The 25576-nt window shown below is 41.9% G+C and overlaps 1 protein-coding gene across 11 annotated transcripts in view; it reads left to right on the forward strand.

The window, feature by feature from the left end:
* Positions 1 to 25576, forward strand: part of MORN1 (MORN repeat containing 1) — a 199608-nt gene that overhangs the window by 105424 nt on the left and 68608 nt on the right. For 5 of the 11 annotated variants that reach the window (XM_024104296.3, XM_024104298.3, XM_008167190.4 and 2 more), the window contains exon 14: positions 4319 to 6059. The exons of 3 other annotated variants lie outside the window; for them this stretch is intronic. In XM_024104296.3, coding sequence (XP_023960064.2) covers positions 4319 to 4467 — 149 coding nt within the window. In that variant the 3' untranslated portion in view covers positions 4468 to 6059. Of the gene's footprint in view, positions 1 to 4318; positions 6060 to 15362; positions 15566 to 25576 lie in introns of those variants that run through there. 3 more of the 11 variants (XR_010594256.1, XR_006175372.2, XM_065575222.1) reach the window with 2 other exon arrangements.

The raw sequence follows: 25576 nt of genomic DNA on the forward strand, positions 1-25576 counted from the left end.
TTTATATAGTTTGTAAAGTGCTTTGAGATCCTTTACTATAAAAGTCACTATCTAAATATAAAATTATTATCATTGCAATTTTCTTTCCATGCTAGGTCTATTGACTATGCCCTTCTGTTAATACATTCAGTTTAATAAAGCACCAAGTAATTTTAATCCTTGTGTGGTTTAAATAGAACACTACATAAACTGCATTGTGAGCAATGCACTCATAAATTAACATGTATTTATCAAATCAATTATTATCTAATCTCAGTCGAAATTCCATTTCTTGCAAGTGCCTGGACATTTTCTCACCAGTTTAAATAAATTGCATTATGCTACTACTTTGTGTACACAATCGGTATATGGATCTGTTATATAGATAAAGTTTTGTCTACTTACTGGTCCAAAAAACAGTTTAAACTTATTTTACAGCTCTCATATCCTAGAGAAATATTCGGCTGGGCAGAGAAAAATTCATTGTCCGCAGTCCCAATGGGCTTTGTTCTATTTTGCAAGAATACATTTGGAATCATATTCTGGCTTTTGATATGCACCAAGCACACCACTTCCATTGATATCAGTGGGAGCCCCTTGCATCTGCAGCCAGAAAACAGCCCTGGAGTCTTTACAGTCTCCCATGGTAGGAAATTTTCAGGATTAATTGCTCTACACAGAATTAAATTGAATATTTAAGAAGCTTAGTTCTGTTTTCTTGCTCCTTTTTTACAGTGTAACCCATTCCTACAGATGTAAGTTTCAATATGCAGAGAAATTCCCAGTCTCTGCAAAAAGAACTAACACCTCCCTCCCCCGCCCCCCCCCCCCGCCTTGTTTTAATATGTTTTCTGGTGCCAAAACATACAGAAGGCTAATATGTCACAAAGGAAAAGTAAGAAGAATAGGACTGTTTCTAAGGCAACAAAACGTTTTTATTTTATTTCCCACTCACTTTTATAATGGTTCCTGTTGCTTTGAAACTCTCCAGGCATTTTGCAGGCAATAAAAGGGGCAAATAACTTTCTTTCCTGAAAGTCTTTTATTTGTGGTGTTTCTTATCTAAGCCAAAACGTAACTGCTTAAATGGCAGATGCAGTTACCCTCTGTTTACACAGCACCTTGGTGACTGCTTTAAAAGCATACACCGATTTTATTACTATTATTAATTCCAATTATACAGCACGGCACTTCATTTTGTATGGTGTTTTTCATGCCAAGTCTCTCCCAAAATGTGTAAAAAAGTTAAATAATGCAAAGTTAAATACTAGCAGAAGGGAAGAGGAATTCAGAGATATAGGCAAGAGAAGTTTTCAGTTAAGATTTGAAAACAGATTGGCCTGATTCTCATTTACATTGAGGCCCCTTAAAACTGCTGTGGCATTACATTTCAACCCCTGTTCAGGCCTCTTTCCGTTCCACTATGTAAATGAGAATCAGGCCCATTGTGTCTATAAGACAGCATTATATGGGAGGATTGTTCTAGACGGCAAGAGCTCCAATATTAGGCTGTCTCAGTAAAGGAAGGGTGGTTGTCTTAATGGTCAAAGAGGAGGGTTGTGCTAGATGAGACGCTGGAGCAGGGAGTCAGAAGCAAAAGAGGTGGAGTCTTTAAGGCAGGCTGGAGCAAAATCTATGGAGAATGTTGAAAAGTAAGGCAGTATTGAACTGGATCCTAAAATGAATGGGGAACCAGGGGAGTAGTCCGAGGATGAGGGGTGATATGGATCAGACTTATTGATACATTGGAGAAAGTGGGCAGCAATATTTTGTAAATGCTGGAGTCTCCAAAGTGAAGCCAAGGAGAAGGGAGCTGCCATAGGCAAGGTGAAGACCTGGGTCAGAATCTCTGCAAAGTGCATGCCAAGCCTTCACTTTCAGTGAGCTCTAGAACTCACCAAACTCAGCCGAAACGTTAGTACAGGACAGTATTTCAAAATATTAACAGATTATTGCAATTATAAGTGCAGGTCTTCAATATTATTATGTTTTGAACTCTGTTAATCATATTTCTTCTTCCTTTCTCCTATCATCAGTATACTTCTTGCACACTTCCATGATTTCATTCTAAAAGTGTATTTTTGTACAGTAAAATATCAGCAAAGGCAAGCCTCCTTTAATGCATTTTAAATTATATTGACTAATCCTGGATAATTCTGTCACAGTAACGTGCAAACACTGACAGTCCTTAGTGGCCTGTACAGCCTCATCAGACTTTTGTGTCTGAGAATCTGGTAGTAGTAGAGGCAGCAGGATGAGGTGGAGAGAGCTGAGCTATTAGCAGTTCATCCTAGGCCCTCTAGTGTTGTTAGTCTACATTTTGGACTTGAAGTAAAGAAAATGAGAAGGATAGTGGTACCAACATCCCCTGATACTCCTAGCTATAGGCAAACTTCATGGTAACTGGGTAAAGAAATTCATTTTTAACTAAGTGACTCTATGACATATTAGATTATAACATCCAAAAATAATTGTTGGACTTCTTAAGAACCCAAGTAGTCATGGATCCCCTTCTTAATGTTTTAGAGAAATGATTTAATATAAGACTTCATCTTTTTTATTTACAGTTCCAAAATACTGCCCTTAAAGTTAAAAAGCTAGACAATCAGACCACACTGCTGTCTACCTCACTGAAATACATGGCCACCACTAGCAACAACTGCCAGCTTTGTTAGTCTAGTTCCAGGCACATACTATAAGTAGCACAGAAATGTTTAAAATCAAACCTCTAGTTGGGCATAGGAATGTAATAGAGCAGAAATAGACCAGATAGCAGATATTTTCAACAAGACACAGGACAAATACACTTTATTTGGATCCTGCTATCTAGTGCCTCTAGAAGTGAAGATCCGCATTGCAGATGGGAAAAGAGAAGAGGACCTTTAGTGTCAGTCAGAATATGACATTCTTTAGGCTGTAACCTGGATATCCTGGGTGTGTTTGCTTGTGCAAATACAGTGCTTTAAAAAACTTCACTTACCACAACTTCATGGCCCAGAGGCTTAGTAACAGGATATAGTGCCTGCCACCTATAAATTGTCACTTGGAATCCAGCCCAGGTTGATAGCGGCCTGTGTGAAATGAGTTTGGTGGTCATAATCCAGTTTGGTTACCAGAAGACAATTGTCCACATCACAGAAGTTTCTGCTTATAAGTGGCCCTGAAAATTCTGTATTGTTTTGCTCCATATGTGGATCTCTATTAAAGTCAGTGAGAGATTTGCATGTGAAAGGACTGTAAGGTCAGACCCTGATTAATCTGTATGTAGAGAGTCCCTTGCCTTCCCAGCTGCCAAGCAACATATATAGTAACTGACAAACATTTGTATCCCAAATGTGTCACCATTATAGTCCCACAGTATGTAGAAAGCAATACTCATTTTAAATTATTTTCAGTACATAACATCTCATTTGATTTTCATGGATTTCCAGGTACTACTTTTCATAGTTCACAAAAGACATCATACTTGTTGATTACAGGGTCAACTCCACCTTTCATTCTTCAGAGGTGGATAAATTGACTTCCATGCAGTTACTTTGTGTTAGTCTCTTTAAGGAAACTTTCAGCTATAGGTCTTGTTCACCTTTTGTAGACATTAGAGATCCTAAGGAGCTTTTCATAAGAGGCAGGGTCTGCCCCTGTGTCCTGGGTCAAAATTTCCCCTCTTCCTCCCCCATTTTGCTTTGTGCTGTGGGTAGGTTCTCCATGTTTCTGGCACACTCTTGTCCACAGGTGGCTGCTTTTCAGTGGGGCTAGATGTATTTAGGTCCTGTTTCAGCTTTACACATGTGCTTAACTTTACGCGTGTGAAACCATTGAAACCAATCACACTATTCATGTGCACAAAGACAGCATGTGCACAAGTGCTTCCAGGACCAGAGTTATAGTCAGTTACACTCTTTGAGATCCTATAAAAATATAAAGTATTATTGTAAATCATAATATTATTATAAATTATATATGATCATAAATCATCATCTAAATTACATTTGTTGTGGTGGTGGGTTTTTTTTTTCTATTTTAACTGTGTATTGTTTTGGGAAATTATTGTATATGCTAATCTACAGTACTGTGAAATGTCAGCACAGATTGTCATACTTGCCAGTAAACGATTAAATCTTTTTTATATATTTATGCTTTAACAAGAATAGAAAACAATCAAAAATATTCATTTTTGCTTTCTATTTTTCATGGACATTGTACACTACTTTTCATATGTGAGAATTAATGTGATGATGGAGGAATGTAGATACAAGGACAATTCTATCATTGTTCCCTGTGCTTTTTCTTCTTCTTCATTTAAAATGTTTAATTCCCAACTTTCCCTTATCTTTTCCAGGCCAGTATGTGATTATGGTCCGTGAAGTGACCATGCCCCCATTCTTGGGCCAGACTCTCCCAACTGCTTTCAAACTCTTGAGGGTTTTGCCAGAGAAAACAAAAGTCAAGAATATTAAAAAGGAAACTGTGAAAGCCACCAGCACGTAAAGAAGGAACATAAATGTGTAAAGAGTCAGGACCTTTATCCAGCACCCACTGAAGTCAGTGGAAGTTTTACCATTGAGTACAATGGGAGTTGGATTGAGTTCTTGAGCCTTGATCGTTCCCATGCAGTTGGGTTTTAAGTTTGAATATTGTGGACCAATCAAAGCAAAGAAATAATTGACCACCAGAGATCCATTTCACACTGGTCCTGTCTGGTAACATTTTAGAAGACAAATAGATATTTCAGATTGTATTATGAGAAATAGGTAAAAGACTTTAATCGAATCTATTTTTCATCAGTACAGTAGAACCTCAAACTTATGAACACCTCAGGAATGGAGGTTGTTCGTAACTCTGAAATGTTCATAACTCCGAACAAAACGTTATGTTTGTTCTTTTAAAAGTTTACAACGGAACATTGACTTAATGCAGCTTTGAAACTTTACTATGCAGAAGAAAATACTGCTTTCCCTTTATTTTTTTTAGTAGTTTACATTTAACACAGCACTGTACTTTTGTTTTGGTCGCTGCTGCTCTCTGATTGTGTACTTCTGGTTCTAAATGAGGTGTGTGGTTGACTGATCAGTTTATAACTCTGGTGTTCATAACTCTGAGGTTCTGTTGTATATAAATTGTGTGTATTTTAACAGAATTGAATTCAAATAACCTGGAGTTTATGCAACAGTTTGATCAGATAATGATGATGCTATAAAACCTGTTGAACCAGCTGGGCAGCTAATGGATGAAAATGTACGTAGCAAATTACTTTTATGGCCACTCTGAACACCTCTGTAATAACATGTTTACTAATATATTGGTCTGTGCATAAAGTCTTGTTCATTACCTACATATTAAAAACACTTGCCCACTACAGGATGACAACCAGGCTGCTATCTTCTCTGGTTCCTGTCATCACCTAAGGAGGATAAAAGCTGTGTTAATTATTCCAAAAATGTCTTTGTTGAATAGTCCATAAATGAAGCTGACTGGTGATGGTGGTGGTGATAAAGTGTTGAGTTGAACCAATTGTAACATATTTGTGTTTAGTGGCAGCTACTGTTGGAATTGCAATATAGAATGCCATAGTGGATGAAAGGTTCAAGAAGTAGTCATAAAACACATGAAAGTTAGCCATGCAACAAGAAAGGAACCGAGTTCTGAGTGTAAAAAGTTATCAGAAAAAAATAAGGGATTTAAAAAAATTTAACAAGAGCATCTCCTGGAAAAACAAAATCATTACTATCTGGCAAGGGTTTATCAGTGTGACTTACTACCAAATGCCAACGTCTAAAATGAAAAAGTAGAGCAGGGGGAAAATATGTTAAAACTGAAAATGGGAAATTTTCTTTGATGTGTCTGCTTGTTGATTCAGAATTCCCCATTTTCAATCATCATAGTTTTTTAAAAATTATTTTTGAGATTAAAACTTTACCTGATTTTTAGCATTGTATTAAGTGCATTGACTGACTGAAGAGTACAGAGAGCATTGAAATTATGTACTGATCTCCATAGACTGCTCAGAGCTGAGCTCTGTGTAAGCTCCAACACTTTGTCTTTCACCAACTGAAGCTGGTCCAATAAAAGATATTACCTCACTTACCTTGTCTCTCACATACTTGAAGGTTTATATATCTCCTGACCAAAAGACTTTCATTATTTCACATCACAAATAAACCAGGGATCCTGTAGATCTCTGTTAAGTCTAATGAGCTCCTGTGCACAGTGGAGATTGATGACATCTGAAGCTAGGCAGACAAAATTAATCCATAAGAATAGGTTCAGCATCTGCTCACAGCACTGAGTCAAGATCACACTGTGGACATTAACAACAAGGAATCTGGTGGTACCTTAAAGACTAACCGATTTATTTGGGCATTATCTTTATCGCCTCCATTGAAGTCAACAGTAAAACTTCTATTAACTTCAAAAGGAGCCATATGAGGCATTCAAAGCCAGGTAGGCAGTGCTCCTAACCAGTTGGAGTCTTTGCTGGATAGACATTTCTGTGTTCACCTTGGGAACACAGATCAGGCAGTAAATATATGCTGCAAGGGGTCACTACAACTTTCTATAACCTCTAATGGCTTGTTCAGAGCTGCATGACTCAAATCCTTCATTCCCTTTTACTTTATGAGACCAACCTTCTTTTCTGTTCCGTGCTTTGTTATAACCACTATAATTTTGCTGGAGTAGTATTGCTAATTATTACAAATAACAGTAGTTCACACCTTTCTCACACTATTCATCCAAGAATCTCAGTCAACACATTTCTTGAAGTCCTATCCATCAAGTCTTTAAATCAAGATTGGATGTAATTCTAAGGCCTTGGCTACACTGGCAATTCACAGCGCTGCACTTGCTGCGCTCAGGGGTGTGAAAAAACACCCCCCCTGAGCGCAGCGAGTGCAGCGCTGTAAAGCGCCAGTGTAATCAGCGCCTGCAGCGCTGCACGCTATTCCCCTCGGAGAGGTGGAGTACTTGCAGCGCTGCGAGAGAGCTCTCACAGCGCTGGCGGCGCGACTACACTCGCGCTTCACAGCGCTGCCGCGACAGCGCTGTGAATCCGCAAGTGTAGCCAAGAGAGATGCACTAGTTTAGCCAGAAGTCACTGGTAGTGATGCAGGAATCACTGGGTGAAATGTTCTCACCTGTGTTTATGCAGGAGGTCAGATTATGTGATCGTTACAGTCCTTTCTGGCCTTTAAAATCTATGAATCTTACAGCATTAATTAACTAAGCATCTAAACAACCCTGTAAAGTAGGGAGGTGTTGTTATTCCCATTTTACAAATGGAGAAACTGAGGCATGGAGCAGTAACTGGGCCACAGCCACACAGTGGGTCAGTGGTGGTTTGGGAATAGAAACCAGGAATCCTGACTCAGTCCTCTTACTCAGGACTTTGTACTTTACCTTTCAGAGTAGCAGCCGTGTTAGTCTGTATCCGCAAAAAGAAGAACAGGAGTACTTGTGGCACCTTAGAGACTAACAAATTTATTAGAGCATAAGCTTTCGTGGACTAAGCTTTCGTGGACTACAGCCGAAGAAGTGGGCTGTAGTCCACGAAAGCTTATGCTCTAATAAATTTGTTAGTCTCTAAGGTGCCACAAGTACTCCTGTTCTTCTTTTTACTTTACCTTTGTGCTAATATGGTGCTAAGTGCTCTTACCGGTCTCCTTTTTTAATTCATGAGAAAAGCCTCTTAAATCATTAAACCTCCTTTCTCATGGCTATTTTAGCCTAGCATAGAAAGCTAGAGTATTTACATACCGTCTCTCTTTTGTTGTTTTGTTATATATAAATACATACGCAGCTTATGGCTGACAAGTTCTTTACCATTAACCAAAAAGGAATCATGGAATATCCCTTATCAAATACATGATCTACTATCACAGCCCAACCAGAAGATAAATCAAACATTGCAATCATAAGTCTTTCTTCTTCTCTAGAATTAGCAGATTTTTATCTCTCTCCCTCACCCCCTCTCTGAAGAATGTTTCTGTAGTGGACAAACTCCTGGTGTGCTAGGTCTCCATGTCAGTAGACCTTGTTAACTGGCCACTCGCAGTTCTTGTCAGACATCAGAATAATGAGCTACATGTGCTATTGATTTAACGACATCTCTCGCTACTAGGAATCGATCTTATGCTTTCTGTGCACTAAAGCAAATTTAACAATAGGTTCATTCAGGGTTAGCTAACTCTAAAGATCTACAGGCTTTGAGATCATGTTCCCTGTCAACGTGTGAGTTATACAGTATAAGCCTTTTAGAAGATCAGGACTCTGTCTTTCTGAAATAATCAGTTTAAAAGTCTAATTTCCAAACATTCTAGCCCAAATAAACTATTATCCCACCCTCTACTGCATTGAAATCCCCATTACAGTGAAGCAAGGGGAGCAGGAGTCCTTGAGATTATAAACTACACCTCTTTTTCTTTTCCTAATAAGACTTGTTGGGTTGCCTGTTATCATTACAGGAAATGAACATGTACATCTAAGTGGGTAGAATGGCTTTGCTCTCAGATAAATTGCCCAAATGTAAATATAAATCCTCTGAAAAGTGAGATTCTGTACAGTTTCCCCAGGAGAGCGGGTTCCTTGCTATGAAAGCGGTGCATGCTGTCATACATTAAATAAACATCAACGTGTAGCATGTGGTGTAGGCCAGAGAAGGATCTTCAATGGCCCTTGCTATATGCAATTTTCGAGGCATATGGTCCCTTGGGTGACTCATTTTGGGAAAATTGCTAAAATACAGACAACCCTAGCAACAAGTTTTGGTTTTGTTTCCTTGAAAAGCTGCCCTCACTTTGTTCAGAGTAATATCCTGGGAGATCACCTGGCGAGAAGCACTCACTGTCAACAGTACCTGAAAATAAAGGTTTTAATTAAAAGTGGCATTTCTGAATCTCCTGCTGGCTGCCATATTATTGTGAATTTGACATTGTTTATGGCACCAGCAGAAGCCAGAGATCATAAAAAAGATTTGATCTTGCCTGGGAATTTATTTTTATGTGGTATTTTTGCAGGTTTTAACATCAGAAGAAGAATTTTTACTTTGAAGTTTAAAATAAATGCAAAGTGTTTACAAACAGCAAGTTCTTCTGATCCTTAAGCCAGCTGAAAAGCAGGATCGAACATTACCATATAGTTTTAGTGTGAAACAGGAGTAGAAAACACTGGGTGTTCTGACAAGTTGAAAGCTGCTGGTAAAGATGCATCAGAATGACAGTTTTTAAATGACTTTGGTGTAGGCTCCAGGGCCCAGAGGTATTTAGGTACTTAATTGCTATTTGACTTCAATGGGAATTAGGTACCTAAATACCTTTGAGGATGTGGGCCTAGGTGATCAGTCTTAAGCTGCAATCATACAGTTATTCACTCAATGGAGCTACTTGCATCAAAATAGTTTCAGTTTATTTATGTAGAGATATGTATTCTTTTTCTCTTCCTCCTTTGTTTAGCTCTGTCGTTATGGAAGGCAGTGATGAGAATAGATGAGTTGTACTACAGATGATCTCCAGCAAGTTTTTAAGATAAATGACCTTCCTATATTACAATGCTTTTAGAGGATTAAAGCCCCTCCTCCCCCCAGAATGCTGGCAAAATAGCAGACCACAATTGGTGAGATGGGAATTTATTCCTGTAAAGCACTTGTGCGTGGTGCTGCCTCACAAATTGCAGGTTGTAGTAGCTGCATTTTTCTCTCTGAAAGAAAAGGCAAATGTATTACCTTGTCAGGTGTAGGTTACGTAGATCTTCCTGCCACAAAGGTTATGAGTTGTACTGTGTACCTGTGTCTTTTGCCTTATTAATGTATAGCGGGGCCAAATCCAGATCCTATTGACATCAATGTTAAAGTTGTCCCAGATAGTTGTATTAATTCCATAGATAAGGTAAAACTATTGCTTTCCAGGCCATAGATTTGTCATTAAAAATATCAACCAGTTTTGTGCAGACAAATGGGAGGTTTTGAATACACAGGCAGGTCTGCCAATAAGAACTCAGAGCACATTTTGGAAGCACTTTAAAAGTTGGCCTCATGACTCATTTATATTGCAGCTGCCCTCCATCTTCTCTCCTCTGTAAATGGGGATAATTCTTCCTTTGTCCATCTTGTCTCTTTATTTTGCTTCTTTGGGACAGAGAATGTCATTTTCTGTATGTTTGTACAATGTCCAGCAGAACGATGCTCCAATAATCAACTGAGGCATCTAAGCAGTAATATAAATGATTTTTTAAAATGTTCTGTTTGCTACACATATGTACCACATATTCAATCTGAAGAATGTTTTTATATTACTAAAATTAACTACAAAATATATTCACTAAAAATTAGCTCTTTTTTAGTGGCTTTTGGGAAGTTTTGGAGAGAAGGTGCCGTTTCCATGCCCACAACCACTACTGCGATTTGCTTTCTCTTGTTGTCTCCCAATGAAATGTACGTTCCAAATTCTTCTAGTAGAGAACTAACCTCAGGATTTTATGGGCCCAGAATGTAAAATATATGCAGGGCCAAATTCCCAGCTGGTGTAAATTGGCATAGCTCTGTTGAAGTCAATGGCAAAACTCATACTGATTTCAATGGAACCAGGATTTGGTCCTAGTACACATTAAGAAGCTACTAGTATATGAAGACAATTGAGGTACACTGATTTACAGCAACTGATGATCTGACTTACATATTTTACATGCACACACATAACCTACATTTGCTCAGATTTTTTTATTATTATTATTTCAGGTGATAAACCTAGGAGGGAGAAGTGTGATCATATTTGGATGATTCAAGTAGTGAAAAATATGAACAGGGTCACATAAAAATGAAACAGATGTCCATAAAAACTTTCATACTATCATGCTATTTAATTGTTACCCTTCACCATTCCTTTCTTCTTCTTTCCTTTTTTTTTTTGGACTCCATTTTTCCTCAATAGTAGTGCAAAAGTTGGCTTGACTTTATGTTCTCAGCACAAAGAGTGCTCTGTTAACCAGCAAAATGGCAAAGAGGTCTGGCACTGAATTGGATGCTGTCCAGCCTAATCCATCCCAGATACTGGATGGTTGTTCATTTCCAACAGAGCTAGTACCTCTGCACTAATAGAAATCTTCTGTGGGAGATGCAACAGTCTGTCTTTAGTTTTGAGTAAAGTAAGTAAGTAACTGTTCTGCCCAGTATTTTGAGTATTACTGCCTTGAGAAATCACAATTACACCTTCGTAGTGTTTCATTGGGCTATGTTTTCTTTATTGGCAATATATATGGATTCAGAGTAAGAGGAGAAGAAAGTCCTAACAGGCAAACAGTGATAAAGATGCCCTTGAATTTTGAGTAGTTTTGTATTTTAATGAGTATTTCCCACACCTCTAGTAAGCCTGGGATAGCGCGAAAGGGGTGAAAGAACAAGAAAGGAGCAGTATCTTCCACCTCCGCTATACACACACACACTGTGGGGATGGTGGGGAGACCAGGAAGAGTGCATGTAGCACTGCCCCAGCCACTCCTGTTTGGTGATCTGCCCCTCCCCATGGCCTCAGGACCCATCAACGTCACACCCCAGCTAGCAAGCTGAGCATTTGTTAGGAGTATTTCCCACACCTCTACTAAATTCCATGAAAAATCCCATCAGACGTAACATGTTCTGCGGCAGATAATGTCTATTATCTAAGCAAATCCACAATCAGGCATTTTGCATCGGTTCTAAAAATTCCATACCACTGAATTAGTAACTTCAGAAACTAGTGTAATGAAATGGCCGAAATAATCTCCTATAAAGCAAACAATGAAAGCCCATGTGTATTGACTTCCAGTGGCTCTGAGCTGCGTGAGCATGTCCAGCTCCCTTGTTGTCTTTGTAAAGGTCAGCATCTGATGGCACTCAGTTTTCTTTGATGAGAGATTGATTTAAAGTTTTCTACTTTTGTCATATAAGATATGTGATTTTCTTTCTTCCCAAATATAAATGTTTCCTGTAGTTAATGGCCATTCCTGCTCACTTACATTATCAGACACATCAGTTGTGGTTTCCCGTTCTACTTCATACGTTTTACTAGGGGAGACCAGGAACACATGAGACATAGCCGTGCTCTGTCATGTGGGACAAACTATAAATAGGAAAAATTCTAAAGGCAAGAGGCTGGATTCACCCCAGGGTAACCTAGTTTTATGGCATGATGTTAGTCCATCACAGTCAATGGAATTACACTGGCCTAATCTTGGGCTAACCCTGTGGGGATTCAGGCAATAGCAATAAAATTGGAGATCACAAAACTAAAATTATTTAGTCTTGAAAGGAAGAGAGCGGTAAGGTGTTAAGGATTAAACTGGGGGTTAAGTTTAAATAAGGTATAGAGCAAAATTCTCAGCCTCGCTTTTGCTGTCCCCTCACACAAGAATGAGGAATCATTTGGGGTTTCAGTCCTTCAAAGTACATAGCACCCTCAAATCCTATTGAACGCAGCGGGAGTTGAGGGTACTTATCAACTTGCAGGATCAGGCCCCTGGCAGATGAATGTTCTGGAGTTTAACTAGTGCTAGCACAGGGGGTTCTGGGTAGTCTCTCAGCCCCAGAGTCTAGTTTGCTAATGGCAGCAGTGGGAGTAGGAGTTTACCTGTCCAGCAACTGCAGGATAGAGCGTGGCTATCCTCCTGCCACCCAAAAGACCTTTCTAGAAAGTGGGGGGAGGGCACATTAGCCACTCTGCGTGGTACCAAAAGCTGCAGGATGGGAGGAGGAATGGCTAACCAGTGCCCCTGAAGAGCGTTGAGGAAAGGGAGTGAGCCACTTGGTCTGAAAGAGACTGACTAGGGTGAGAGTCACATGCCAGTTAATTCAAGAAACTAAACCCCTGCCTTGACTTCTGCTAAGCCAAACCTGACCAACTTGCTTTTGAGTAGCTCTGGTATTTACCAGGTAATCCAAGATTTTCCTTCTATGGTTCCATAACCAGAGAAAGCCTCACTTTCTTAAGCGTTCTCATTTCCTCAGATACCTTTGGACTCCCTTCTTCACTTGGCAGCCCCAGGTTACTGAGAACATGGTACCACCAAGCAACTTGTCTAATATTTGGACACTGGTCTGGGGATGAAACCTATGTTTTAAAAGTATTTGAGGGGGATTCCCTTAATATTGTGTTGGAACATTTTCTACAAGTCATCATCACATAGTGTCAACCCCAATTCTCCCTTTCAAACAAGAGGAATGTAGGACCCAAAAACCTTTTCAGCACAATCTCTGAGCAGACGGGAGTGGAGCCCAAGCCAGGAAATGACAGCATCTTCTCTGTGCTGTTGCTGGTTTTTTTGTTTTTTTTCCACACAAATCTGTAAATCTACTTAAAATGTATAGAGCAAAACTTAACTGTTCCTAGGTTTCTCACAGTCTCTTAAATCTAGTGAAAATCAATTTTCTTTTGTGCTTTATGAGCAATTATTATTATTTCTAGGTATTATGTTAGTACCTCGAGGCTAGGTCCCCATTATGCCAAACCTGGTACAAACATATAAGAAAGAGATGGTCCCTGCTCCAAACAGTTTACATTCTAGGTGGATTATGATGTATTATGTAATGATGTGGGCTGCAGTTTTCAAAGAGGCCCAAAGGAGCTCGTTTCCTGACTCTCATTACATTTGGGTGCCTAACTCCTCAGGGCCTTTTAACCATGTCATTTGTTGTGTGTGTGTGTGACCATAAAGGAAGTGGGGGAGGACAGGCATAGGAGTTGCCTCTTTAACCCCATTGAAATGCATTGGACTGTGAAGAGATTAGTGAAGAAATGGAATGGTTAGTAGGAAATATTTTGCTAAGAATTACTGAGCTGATGTATTTTTCCTAGAAGGTAAATGCATGATTTTTGTGGCTGCCTTGGAACCCAAGTACAGATCACATGATTATTCCTCGTGGTCCAGAAACTAGTCTGTTACAACATTGATGCTCACCAATGATATTTTATATTTATCTTTAAGTATCAAAGCACTTTGCAGACATTGTCTAATGAAGCCACAAGATGCCCACTTTTGGGTAGGTAAATATTGTTACCTTCATTTTCTTAGTGATGGGCCTGAACTAAAACATCACAAACTCTGGGAAAGTTTGGACCCAAATCCAGATCCATCTCTGTGCCTGCAGATGGGGCCAGACCAAGCACTGACTTAGCCCCTGTGTAAGCCCACTGATGTCCGTGGGACAATGGAGAGTTGGTGTTGATCAGGCCCAGAGGTAGTAAAGTGATTTGGAATGGGCAGTGCTGTCTAAAAGTAAAAATTATTATGATTAGGCAATGGGTCATCAAGCATAGGGGAGCTATAAATAAAACCTAGATAGCTAGTTCTTAACGTGTCTGTGTTCTGTAAAATAGTGTTAGACTGTTACCACTCTCCTCACATGGGCTTGTTCTCAATCACCATGTTATACTACTAGAGGTCTTTATTCACCCAGATTCCTCACCCCAGGTCAGTGTTTAGATCACAGCAACCTGACACAGGTAAGGGACGGAGGGAAAGGTGCACCAACAGATAGTTATTAACAAAGGGCAGATAGTGCCTTATCAGAGGTTAAACTAGGCCACAGAGCGTGGCCTGCCAGGTTGTCTTGTGCCTCAACTCCATTATCAAAGAGGAGTTTCTGCAGAATATTTGAACACTGCATTTGCCAGGAGTTGTTTTGTTTAGTTTTCTCCCTAGAACCTTTCAAGCTTAGACTGTGCTAGGACTGTAAACAGTGGGCCAGATTCCGCAGTGACCTGTAGAATGCTATTTGAGGGTAGAATGTGTCCCTGAATAACTTTTGTCTGCGCAAATTACTTATTCAGCTTGCAAAGCAAATCCTATTGAAGGAAACAGGCAGCTTCTTCAAGAGAATGGAAGGGTGTGGGGGGGATGGGTGTGATTAAATATTTTGTGGGTGTTAAACACACCACCATTTTTAAATACACATCTAAATAATACTTAAACAGAGATAATTCCCACACGCCAACACATAGTATACACTGTACACTTTTCTTGAAAGATCTCTACTTCCCCTTGGGAATCTTGTAGCATTTATCTCTTCATAGTGATTTCTGATGTTCATTGTACAATACTGCTTGTTAACTAATATGCAGTAGCACTGCATTTCAGAGTGATCATGTGTCTGTGTCTTCTGTGCTAGCCATGAAATTAATTAAACATGTTTTAGCAGGACTGTTTGTTCCACGGTTTAGTTAGAGCTATTACAGTTGCTAAAGAAATGCTGTCACTTTGACTTCTTTTGACCTAATATTTTAATTCTATTAGTAAAAGAAAGAGCAAAATCTTAAGCATCAGTCATCAAACTTTGACTAATAAAATGACATAATAATATGGAGCTGTATGGTAACTAAAAAGCAAGAAATATTATCTCAGGTTTGACTTTTAAATTCTAGGACGTGGAAACAAGCAACAAAAGAAAGCACAAAGTGAAAAAATAATTAAAGGACTCAATAATTGCTCTACTGATTTCTGTAAGAGATAGCTACACCAGCTGAGGTTCTGGTCCAAAGATGGAAAAATGGAACTGTCTTGCCCGGTAAGCGTCCTCATACTGATATCTTCCTAAATCATATCTAGAAATGGTGTACAAGGTTGGATCCACTGGCTGGAAACCATCTCCCTGCTTCTCTAATCCTATTTATTATTATTATAAGGAAAATGAAAACAAGAGACAAATGTGCAATGTAGAGAAAATGGATAAATAATACTCCATAATGATCAATCAGGAGGAAAATGTGCTTGGAAACTGGAAAACAAATTGTTCCAAAAGCACGAGTTGACATTGGTTAGTGTTTTTCTATAAGGCAAAGCTTTTTGTCTCCGTGGTAGCACACTGGTGCTGTGGTTGCCATGGTAAGGTACATGTTTTGTTATGAATACTATAAATAGTCATGTCATTGGCCAAGAACATAAGTGAGAGATGTTCTGGTCAGACTTCACGTGGGCTCTGGTCATGGCCACGATGGGTTATATGATTGTTTACATGGCAAATGAAATAGGTCCAGGAAGCCTGTCTCTGGATCATTATGGAAGCATTTGTCTTGGTGGCCATTGTCAGGTTAACGCTGCCACCAGGTATCTCTGTGAGTCCTCTGACCTTAAGTCCCTTTACTGGAGTATGAACCTGTATTATGCCTTCTTGCCTCCCTTCTCCCGCAACTCCCTCACTGTGATCAAAGTCAAGAGGGAATGGAGTGTGTTTGATGGGCAGAACGGGGAGTCAGGGCACCTATGACAATTTGGGGAATCTAGCTGTGTACAACTTACAGATTCTGGTTATGATATGAAGTTATTATTATGAATTTGTTGTATCATGGAATGCCTCTGTGTTCTGTGGAATCCACCATTTACTGACAGGACTAAAGTATATCTTTAGTGGTGTTTGATATGTATTGGGTATGTTTGATATGTATTGGACCTGATCCTGCAGTCTGTATGAGTTGTTCCATTGGCTTCAATGTCTCTATTCTTGTGAGTAAAGGTTGCCAGGATAAGGCCTGTAGGTGCCTGTATATTCCTTGCTCCAAAATTTGTAGGATCTAAGCAGAGGATTTCTTTTTCTAGGGCTGTCAATCCAGCATTTGCATCAGCATTAAGTTCACACTTAAAAAGAAATAGATCAATGGAATGAGCAGAAATGCAGGATTTACTTTGCATGCAATGCATGTTCCTTTGCAAGTCCAAACAAGAGGGCTGCCACACAAACAGACAGAGCTCTTAGAGGTTCCCTGCATTGTAACCACATGGCATCCTAACAAATGAGCATCCAGAATCCCAGCAGATACACTGCTCGCCAGGCAATGATTTGGGGACCTAAATCTTCCAGCGTCACTCATGAGCATTTCAGATTTGCCTCTCTGCAAATGATGCCTGAACCACAACATCTGCAGGGAGTTTTTACAAACTATTTGTTACGGAAACATTTGCTTAATCATTCTCTTGTACATTTGAGAGAAGTTAAGAAAACAGCCTGCCACTTAATGTGTGACATTGCAATACAAGCACCCGCAACAGGAGTGATATACAGTGCTCGATATTACTTGAATTCCTGCTATGAAACACATGCTCGCGAGGAAGCACAGATGGCAGGGTTCTCACCTCCTTTGGTCCAAGAGCTGGACTTTCTAAATTAACCCTTTGGGGCTGGTTGGTGGAACAAATTCTGGGTCTGACATAAAGGCTAGTGGCATTTCCTAGGTACTCAGCCCCAGGTTCTCTTCCCATTTACACCAGTGTAAATCCAAAGTAACTCCATTGACTGGTGTAACTGAGCAGAATTTGGCCCATAGTTGTAAGAAATCCTTACCCACGCTGCTAGAGGGGAGGGTTACATACATAAAGATTTCCTGTAGCTCAGCATAATCATGAATACAAACAAAAAGTCCTTCTCCCAGGCTGTGTTTCAGGGTGATTATAGCAGACTGTGGGTGGTGCAAGAAGGCTGAAGAGAGTTTTGTGTCACCAGAGGGGTAGTAACCTCATGCTTCCTTGGCCACCTCATTGCTCTTATGAAATGGAAATTATATATAAAAGCAAGGAAAGCAAAGCTATGCAATTACAAGGAACCCTGCTGCAGGTAGGCAAGGGGGGTCATTAGCAGCCAAACCAAAACAGCCCATCGCGACTCAGTTTCTAGAGACCAGAGAAGGGCCATTCTCTAGAACCATTGTTTCCCAAGCCTTTAAAAAAGGGGGCTTCTAATTCAGACATACATCCTGAAATGTATCCATGAACCTGCTCTGACTGAGAGCAATAGGGGTGATGAGTGCAGTCAAGTGGGATAGATGAGACAGGCAGATTAAACCCTTATGAGAATAGTGTGAAGGGGCTAAATTCTGACCTCATTAACAGCTCTGCAACTGTATGCTGTGGCACTGGTGTACCTCAGAGCAGAATGGGGACCAAAGTGTTTGTCAAACCAGTTTTACTCACCATTTTCTGCAGTGGTGCCCTTCGGCGCGATAGGAAAGGGTCTGTGTAAGTCAATAAGATAATCAGCTGTTCCCTTGGATGCTGAAAGCCTGGGCTCTGTTTCCGTCATTGTGCTCAGAATGTTCTTTTAGCGATTGTTTTCGTTTGCTTCTTTCCAGTTTTTTTCAAATGTGCCCAACTTTGGGTGCATGTTCAGATCTTCAGCAAAATAACAATCAAGTTGACCAATACTACCCGAGTACATGAACTGAGCCCAGAAATCAGCTGATAACACATGAAACAAATGAAATTTAAATCCTTAGGTGTCTCCACAACACCAGCCTGCATGCATGTGAGTTATTGTGGGGTTGTAGGGTTGCTCACTAGTGTTGGACTGTCCACCAGGTTTTGTCAATTTAGAGCTGGAGTGACAGCCCTGGAGATTGCTGATCTGCATTCATCCATCAGATAAGTTCATCATGGGCAGTAGCAGAGCAAGCCTCCCCATGTTGCTTACTGATGTGCCCCAAGAGAAAGTCTCCAGAGCTCATTCGGTCCTTATCTTCACTGCTAAGATTGCTATTCAGAGTCCCTGTCAGTGCCAACTGTGACATGAACATCTCTCAACCGGGAAATGCGTTCAGTCCACCAAGTCACAGTCAATGAGCCACTGAACATTCATCAGTGGTCCAGTCAGTCTTGGCTCTCATTTGGGTCCTTTTAAACAGGCGAACTAGAGGTGGAAAGCTCTGGAGATTATCCAAGCTCCTCAGATAGTGGGACCTAAGCCACCTTTCTACCTCCCCCAGTTCTAGGGCTATCAACAGCCTAAAGGCTGCTCTTAGTTGTGCTGTGGAGTGAGGAATGCTCTGCTGGCTAAGGATTGGATAGAGTTTCATGTACACCTCTACCCCGATATAACATGACCCGATATAACACGAATTCGAATATAACGTGATAAAGCAGTGCTCCGGGGGGCGGGGCTGCGCACTCAAAGCAAGTTCGATATAACGTGGTTTCACCTATAACGTGGTAAGATTTTTTGGCTCCCGAGGACAGCGTTATATCAGGGTAGCGGTTTACTCTGGCCCTGTCCTGAGCCATTCCCCTGGCCCACTGCCCTCTGCCCCCAACAAGCCTACACCAGTGAGGGGAAAGCAGATAGCGTAGAGCTGATTATAGCTCTATGCCACTTGAGGATTCCCCTATGTCAAGATTGAGCCCAGCATCCCTTTCCTAATAATAAACTGGGGGGAGGGGAATGTTATGTCTGTGTTACTGATATTCCTGAGAAGCACAATGCAGCCTTCTCTGTAGCATCTCAAATGCTACCACTGCTAATACATTTACTCCAAAGAAGAGCTGTGGGCAGATTGAAAAGATTTCCTGCTAGGTGCACACCACGAGAATTGTTATGTCTATCTTACATCCCTTATTACATTTCATTGTCTGCAGAGAGTTAAGGGCAAGAGCAGTTGCTAGAGAAACTGTTCTGAAAAATGAGGTAACAGTGAGCCTATCTGAAATATATTCTTTCAAAACTTCAGAGTGTTCCCATTAGTGTGTAATTACCAAGAAATACATAATAAAAAAAAGCCATTTGGCTTCCCAAACTTTGAATCTAATACCAGTTAATAGTTTCAGGTTACAGTTGTTTTAATGTTTTGTACGTAAAGGGTCAAAGTTCTAGCAAACATGTTCCTGGAGTTGTTGGCAGCACAGAGAGAAGTTCTGCTTTATTGCGCTTTCATAACTGTTCTGATTCCCATAGCCAAGAAAGCACCATTAGAGTTATTATTTTTAATATTAAAAACACTTTTAAAAATATATTACAGAGGGACACCTGCAGGAGCTGAATAATCCTGAAAAATCTTTGGAAACTAACTCTACCTTGGAAAGGAATTTTTTTTTAATGCTAAGAAAAATATGAGGGGAAAAAAAACTTTAGTTATGGCTTCATAGGAGCCATAAATTCCATTTAATAAGCTATCCTCTCTTTACACCCTCTAGTTTTTGTCTTCGCAAGACCAAGCAAGATCTTCCTTTTCATTGTTACTTCATTCACACTTGAAGCCTTTTAAAAATGTTATCATCCAAGTTTTAACCCCAAACCAAACTTGCAACACATACACTTATGCGTGTTGGATTTTTCATTCCATTACATGGGTGGAGAACATTCTCCCCAGAGCGAAGAAATCCAAAAGGAACAAAATAGCCCTGATGGAACAGAGTCAACATCTCTACAAGAGAGTCTACAGATGGAACTATCAACTTTTCTCCAATTTGGAGTTATGGAATCACAGAAATTAGGCATGGAAAAGATCATTAAGTCATCTTGTCCATATCCCCTGCCAATTCACAGTTGCACTCTGCAGTATGTTCTCCAGTGGTTTGTCTAGCTTAGTTCGGAATAACTGTATTGAAAGGGCTTCAAGTCTTTCCCCAGGAGGCATAGCACAACAGGGCCTAACTGAGCCACTGATGTTCCTCTAATGCAAATATTAATAACAACAACAGTAGATGTTGTTAGGAAAATTGCCTTTGTCATTAGGACCAAACCTGCCATACACCTACTGTTTGTGGTAACTAAAGCTGAGTGAATAATTGTCAGCTAACAATTTATTCAATATATTTCTCCCGTCTGCAAATTGCTTGTAAACAGCTCAGATTTACTGGCAATTTGCTGAATCGTTTCTAGGAAAAATTCTTAATGTGTGGTTCATTTGTAAGCAGTTCTTTGGGAGTGTTCCAGATGTGAAATACAAAATCATTTGATTGGATGCCTAGGTCACATGGTATTTTCTGTGCCCTGTTTGGATGAGTGTCATTTTGGGGCAGTGTGAGCAGCAGGCACTGCAGTGGAGAGGGAGTGTGTCCAGCATCTAGACCAGGAGACTTAAGTTTTCACCCTGGTTCTGCTGCTGTGGGACTTTGAGCAGGTTGTTTAACCTCCCTGTGCCTCAGTTTACAAACCTTACCTGCTGTCAGCTGTGTTGAATGACACTGATGCTAACTACCTCACCCAGGTTTTTGGTAGAGTTTATTAATGTTTGCAAAGCACAGTGAGATTCCTGGATGGAGGTTGTTAGAGAGGGGCAGTTATCATTGCAACTGCATGTGGGTCCCTGTTCCATGACTTACCAAACCCAGGGATTTGGAGAAATCCACCTCCGTCAAACATTACAGGGTGCTGTGTAGGTGCCAGAGAAAAGGCTTAATGCTTTATGATGTCACTCCTCAGATAGGGATTGCCTGAATATTTCTGCTCTCTGGAGTAGCAAGTATTTCAGTCAGTATCCACTGTGACGGGTTGGGTCACAGAGACTCCATTGGGACTGTCACCTGATGTGCTGAGACTACTTCTGAGCCCATTTTCCCTGCCAGCTTGGGACTCCAGAACCCTGTCTTGTTGAGCCAGACACACCCCTCCACTCCAACACAGACCCAAGGTCTGAACCACGTCCCCAAAGCTGCAGGCTTTAACTGAAAACCACTTAGCAGGTACTCCTATCTTCAGCACCCAGACACCCAGTTCCCAATGGAATCCAAACCCCAAATAAATCCATTTTACTCTGTATAAAGCTTATACAGGGTAAACTCATAAATTGTCCGCCCTCTATAACACTGATAGAGAGATATGCACAGCTGTTTGCTGCCCCAGGTATTAATTACTTACTCTGGGTTAATTAATAAGCAAAAGTGATTTTATTAAGTATAAAAAGTAGGATTTAAGTGGTTCCAAGTAATAACAGACAGAACAAAGTAAGTGACCAAGCAAAATAAAACAAAACATGCAAGTCTAAGCCTAATACATTAAACAACTGATTACAGATGAAATCTCGCCCCCAGAGATGTTCCAATAAGCTTCTTTCACACACTGAACTCCTTCCTAGTCTGTGTCCAGTAATCACTCACACCCCATGGTTACTGTCCTTTGTTCCAGTTTCTTTCGGGCATCTCTTTGGGGTGAAGAGGCCATCTCTTGAGCCAGCTGAAGACCAAATGGAGAGGCTTCCAGGGCCTTTTATATTCTCTCTCTTGTGGGTGGAAACCCCTTTGTTCTTCTGTGCAAAGTCACAGCAACAAGATGGAGTTTATAGCCACCTGGGCAAGTCACATGCCCATGAATGATTCAGCTTTTTGCAAGCTGATGCCATTGTTTACATGTTAGTTTGAAGGTTCCCAGGAAAGCTCAGATGTGGATTGACGTCTCCCAAAGTCCATTGTCAGTTAAATGTTTCTTGATTGGGCACTTACTGAGGATAGTCCTTTCTCAAGAAGCTGACCAAATGCTTCACTGAGGCTACTTAGAATCAAACACACTGAGATACAAGGACATAGCCAATATTCATAACTTCAAATACAAAAATGATACACACATACAGACAGCATAATCATAACCAGCAAATTACAATCTTTCTATAGAAACCTTACTTATCCTCCTTTGTACAAGATTTGGTGCAACTATAGGACCTTGGTTGCAACAATGATCTATACAGTCACAGTTCATGTCAATAACATCACACCCACTCTTTGTTCAAGTGCTCCCTTGCACTGAATCCTCTGTATTTCCCCTGGCATTGAGCCGCACATTTATATTATTGCATACTGCTGATTCCTAGAAGTCTGCATGTACTAGGATAACAGACTGCAGAAATGCTCAGTTCTTGCCACCCACTGGGTAAGAGGGGCTGTTTTCCATAGGTAGCTCTGTAAGGCCAGTTGCTAATTCTCTCCCATAGCTGCTAATTAAAAAGCCATATTTCACAGGTGGATGAGTGAAGAAGATGCTCTTAGACATGTGAAAGGGAAAGTATGTTGTTTAGGCAGAATTCTGGGGCCCTGTGGTTGAGGTGTCTGCAGGGTTGTGGAGGATAACCATGCTAATGAGTAAATACTGGTGAAAGGGGGTGTGTGCTACAGAGCAAGTCAGTGTCTGGAGGAGACTAAGTATGGTCTAAGGAACTGAAGAGCCACAGAATCAAATCCCAAGGGTTTAGCTCAGCCTTTCCAGGCACTTGCAGTTTGCCAGATTGGGCTCTGACAGATGACATCTTCAAAACGAAGTGATGGTTTTGGGTGCCTCAGTTCTTGGAATGTCCAACCCGAGACTCCTGCAAGGGTTTGCTTGGTAGACAGTGCTCCCCCATGGAACTCAGGTCCCTTAACAGTGTCTCAGGTTGGGCATCCAAAATCACTGGCACCTTTTGAAAATTTTAGCCTCAGGTCCTGACTCTCTATGCAGACATTAAAGATCCTCTGGGCCTCCTTTTGTGAGAGCAAGAGATCTGTCAATATGTCCTTGGCAAAAACCAGCCCCCCACTTGAGTTCTGTGGGATGTTGGTCTGCCTGGCAGCTGCCTCTACCCCAGAAATCTTGGGGTATGATTGACCTTATCCTGCTCTCATTAAAGTCAATAGTAGCTTGTGCCTATGACTTCAGGGGGAGCAGGATGGATGCCATAGTTTGTAAAGTGATTTGCAGGATAGAGGGAGCTGCAGCAAGTGCTGCAAAGGTCAACTGTTGTTGTCTGTGTGGGAAAGAGGATGTGAAACAGACACGGTGCCAAATGAATCGTCCTCCCTTCTGCAAGGACAGGAGCAGAGTGGTGTTCAGGACAGCTACTTATCTACAGTTTTTTTTTAAAGAAGTGGGCTCCTTTTATTCAGGAGACTGAGGGTGTGTCTACACTGCAGTGTAAACCTGGGGTTCACACTCAGGTTCAAGCCTAACCTCCTTCTAAGTACATAAAAATCATGCTAACCCAGGCTTGGACTCAGGGTCCAAAGGCCCCACAGGAGTGGAGGATCCAAGCCTGAGTCAAGCTGGACCCAGGATTCAAGCCCTATAGCTTTGCAGGATAGATGCAGCCCCACTGGACTCATCCTCTGGGAATCCATCAGAAATATTCCACAATCCCATGGGCTGACTTTCTTTGTCCTCTGTACAATCAAGTTTTTTTTCACACTGCACCACGAACAAAGGACTAGAGTAGCTATACTTTGGGAGGGCGGTAGGAAGTCTGGGACATGAGTGGTTGGACTTGGGCCCACATAATGCAGTGCAGACTTAGAGCCCCAGGTTGAGCTCAGGGTACAACTGTTCCTAACCTGGGGGTTACAAGTGAGTGTAGATGCTCAAGCCCTAGGTTAATAAACTCAGGGTCCGCTCACTCAAGTTCTATTAATCCTGGGCTTTCATTGCAGCGTAGACAGACCCCGTTTTACCGTCAGAAGAACTTTTCAAAGGCAGGTGTTAGCAGGTCCTGTGTAGTTTACAGAGAGCATGAGAAACCCCATCAACAGGACATCAACACAAAAACGTAGGCCAGGGGTCAGCAACTTTTGGCACGCAGCTCGCCAGGGTAAGCACCCTGGCAGGCCTGGCTGGTTTGTTTACCTGCCGTGTCTGCAGGTTCGGCCGATCGCAGCTCCCACTGGCCGCGGTTTGCTGCTCCAGGCCGATGGGGGCTGCGGGAAGTGGCATGGGCCGAGGGCTGTGCTGGCCGCCACTTCCCGGCGCACCCATTGGCCTGGAGCGGTGAACCGCAACCAGTGGGAGCCGCAATCGGCCGAACCTGCGGACCCGGCAGGTAAACAAACCGGCCCGGCCCACCAGGGTGCTTACCCTGGCGAGCCGTGTGCCAAAGGTTGCCGACCCCTGACGTAGGCAATGCTCTTACCTCAGACTACGAGGAACATGACTGGGTGCAGGGTCCCTGGCAGAGAGGGAGTTAATTGCCAGATCAGGTCTCATTCCCACATTCACACAGGTGCCAACAGTTGGGGAACTGAGTGCTCAGTCAGGAGCTAAGAGCTGAAACCCCATAAAAGCAGCACCTAGGTGATCAGACATTAGCAGTAAACAGGTGGTGTGAGAAGGCTCAGAGGTGGTAGGTCTCTATAGCAGATGGAAGGGCTGGGTTTGTGTCTTAGCCTAAATGAGCCTATAAATCTCATTATTTTGATCTGAAACCACATGGTGGCTCACTCACACTCTGCTAGAGTTTCCAACTTTCTAATCGCACAAAACCAAACACCCTAGCCCCACCCCCTTTCCTTCCCCTTCCCTGAGGCCCTGCCCCCACTCACTACATTCCCCCTCCCTCGGTGGCTCGCTCTCCCCCATCCTCACTCACTTTCACTGGGCTGGGGCAGGGAGTTAAGGTGCGGGAACTGGTGAGGGCTCTAACAGCGGGTGCAGGCTCTGGGGTGGGGCCAGAAATTAGGGCCTCAGGATGCAGGAGAGGGCTCTGGACTGAGGCAGGGAGTTGGGGTGCAGGAGGGAGTGAGGGCTCTGTCTAAGGGTTCGGGCTCTTGGGTGGGGCTGGGGATGAGGGGTATGGGGTGCAGGAGGGGGCTCCAGGCTGGGGGGTGGGCCTGAGGGATTTGGAATGTGGGGTGGGGGGCTGCGGGTTGAGGCAGGGGTTTAGGGCGTGGGAAGGAGTACGGGCTCTGGGCTGGGGGTGCAGGTTCTGGGCTGGGGCCAGGGATGAGGGGTTTGGAGTGCAGGAGGGGGCTCTGGGTTTAGGGGGGGATCAAGGCTGGGGCTCGGGGTTGGGGCATGGGCTTACCTCGGGCGGCACCCAGTCAGCGGCACAGTGGGGCTAAGGCAGGCTGCCTGCCTGTCCTGGCACTGCGCTGCACCCCAGAAATGGCCAGCAGGTCCAGTTCCAGGGGGGAGAGGGCGGGAACA

This window comes from Chrysemys picta, chromosome 21, assembly GCF_011386835.1.
Source record: "Chrysemys picta bellii isolate R12L10 chromosome 21, ASM1138683v2, whole genome shotgun sequence".
NCBI lineage: Eukaryota > Metazoa > Chordata > Testudines > Emydidae > Chrysemys > Chrysemys picta.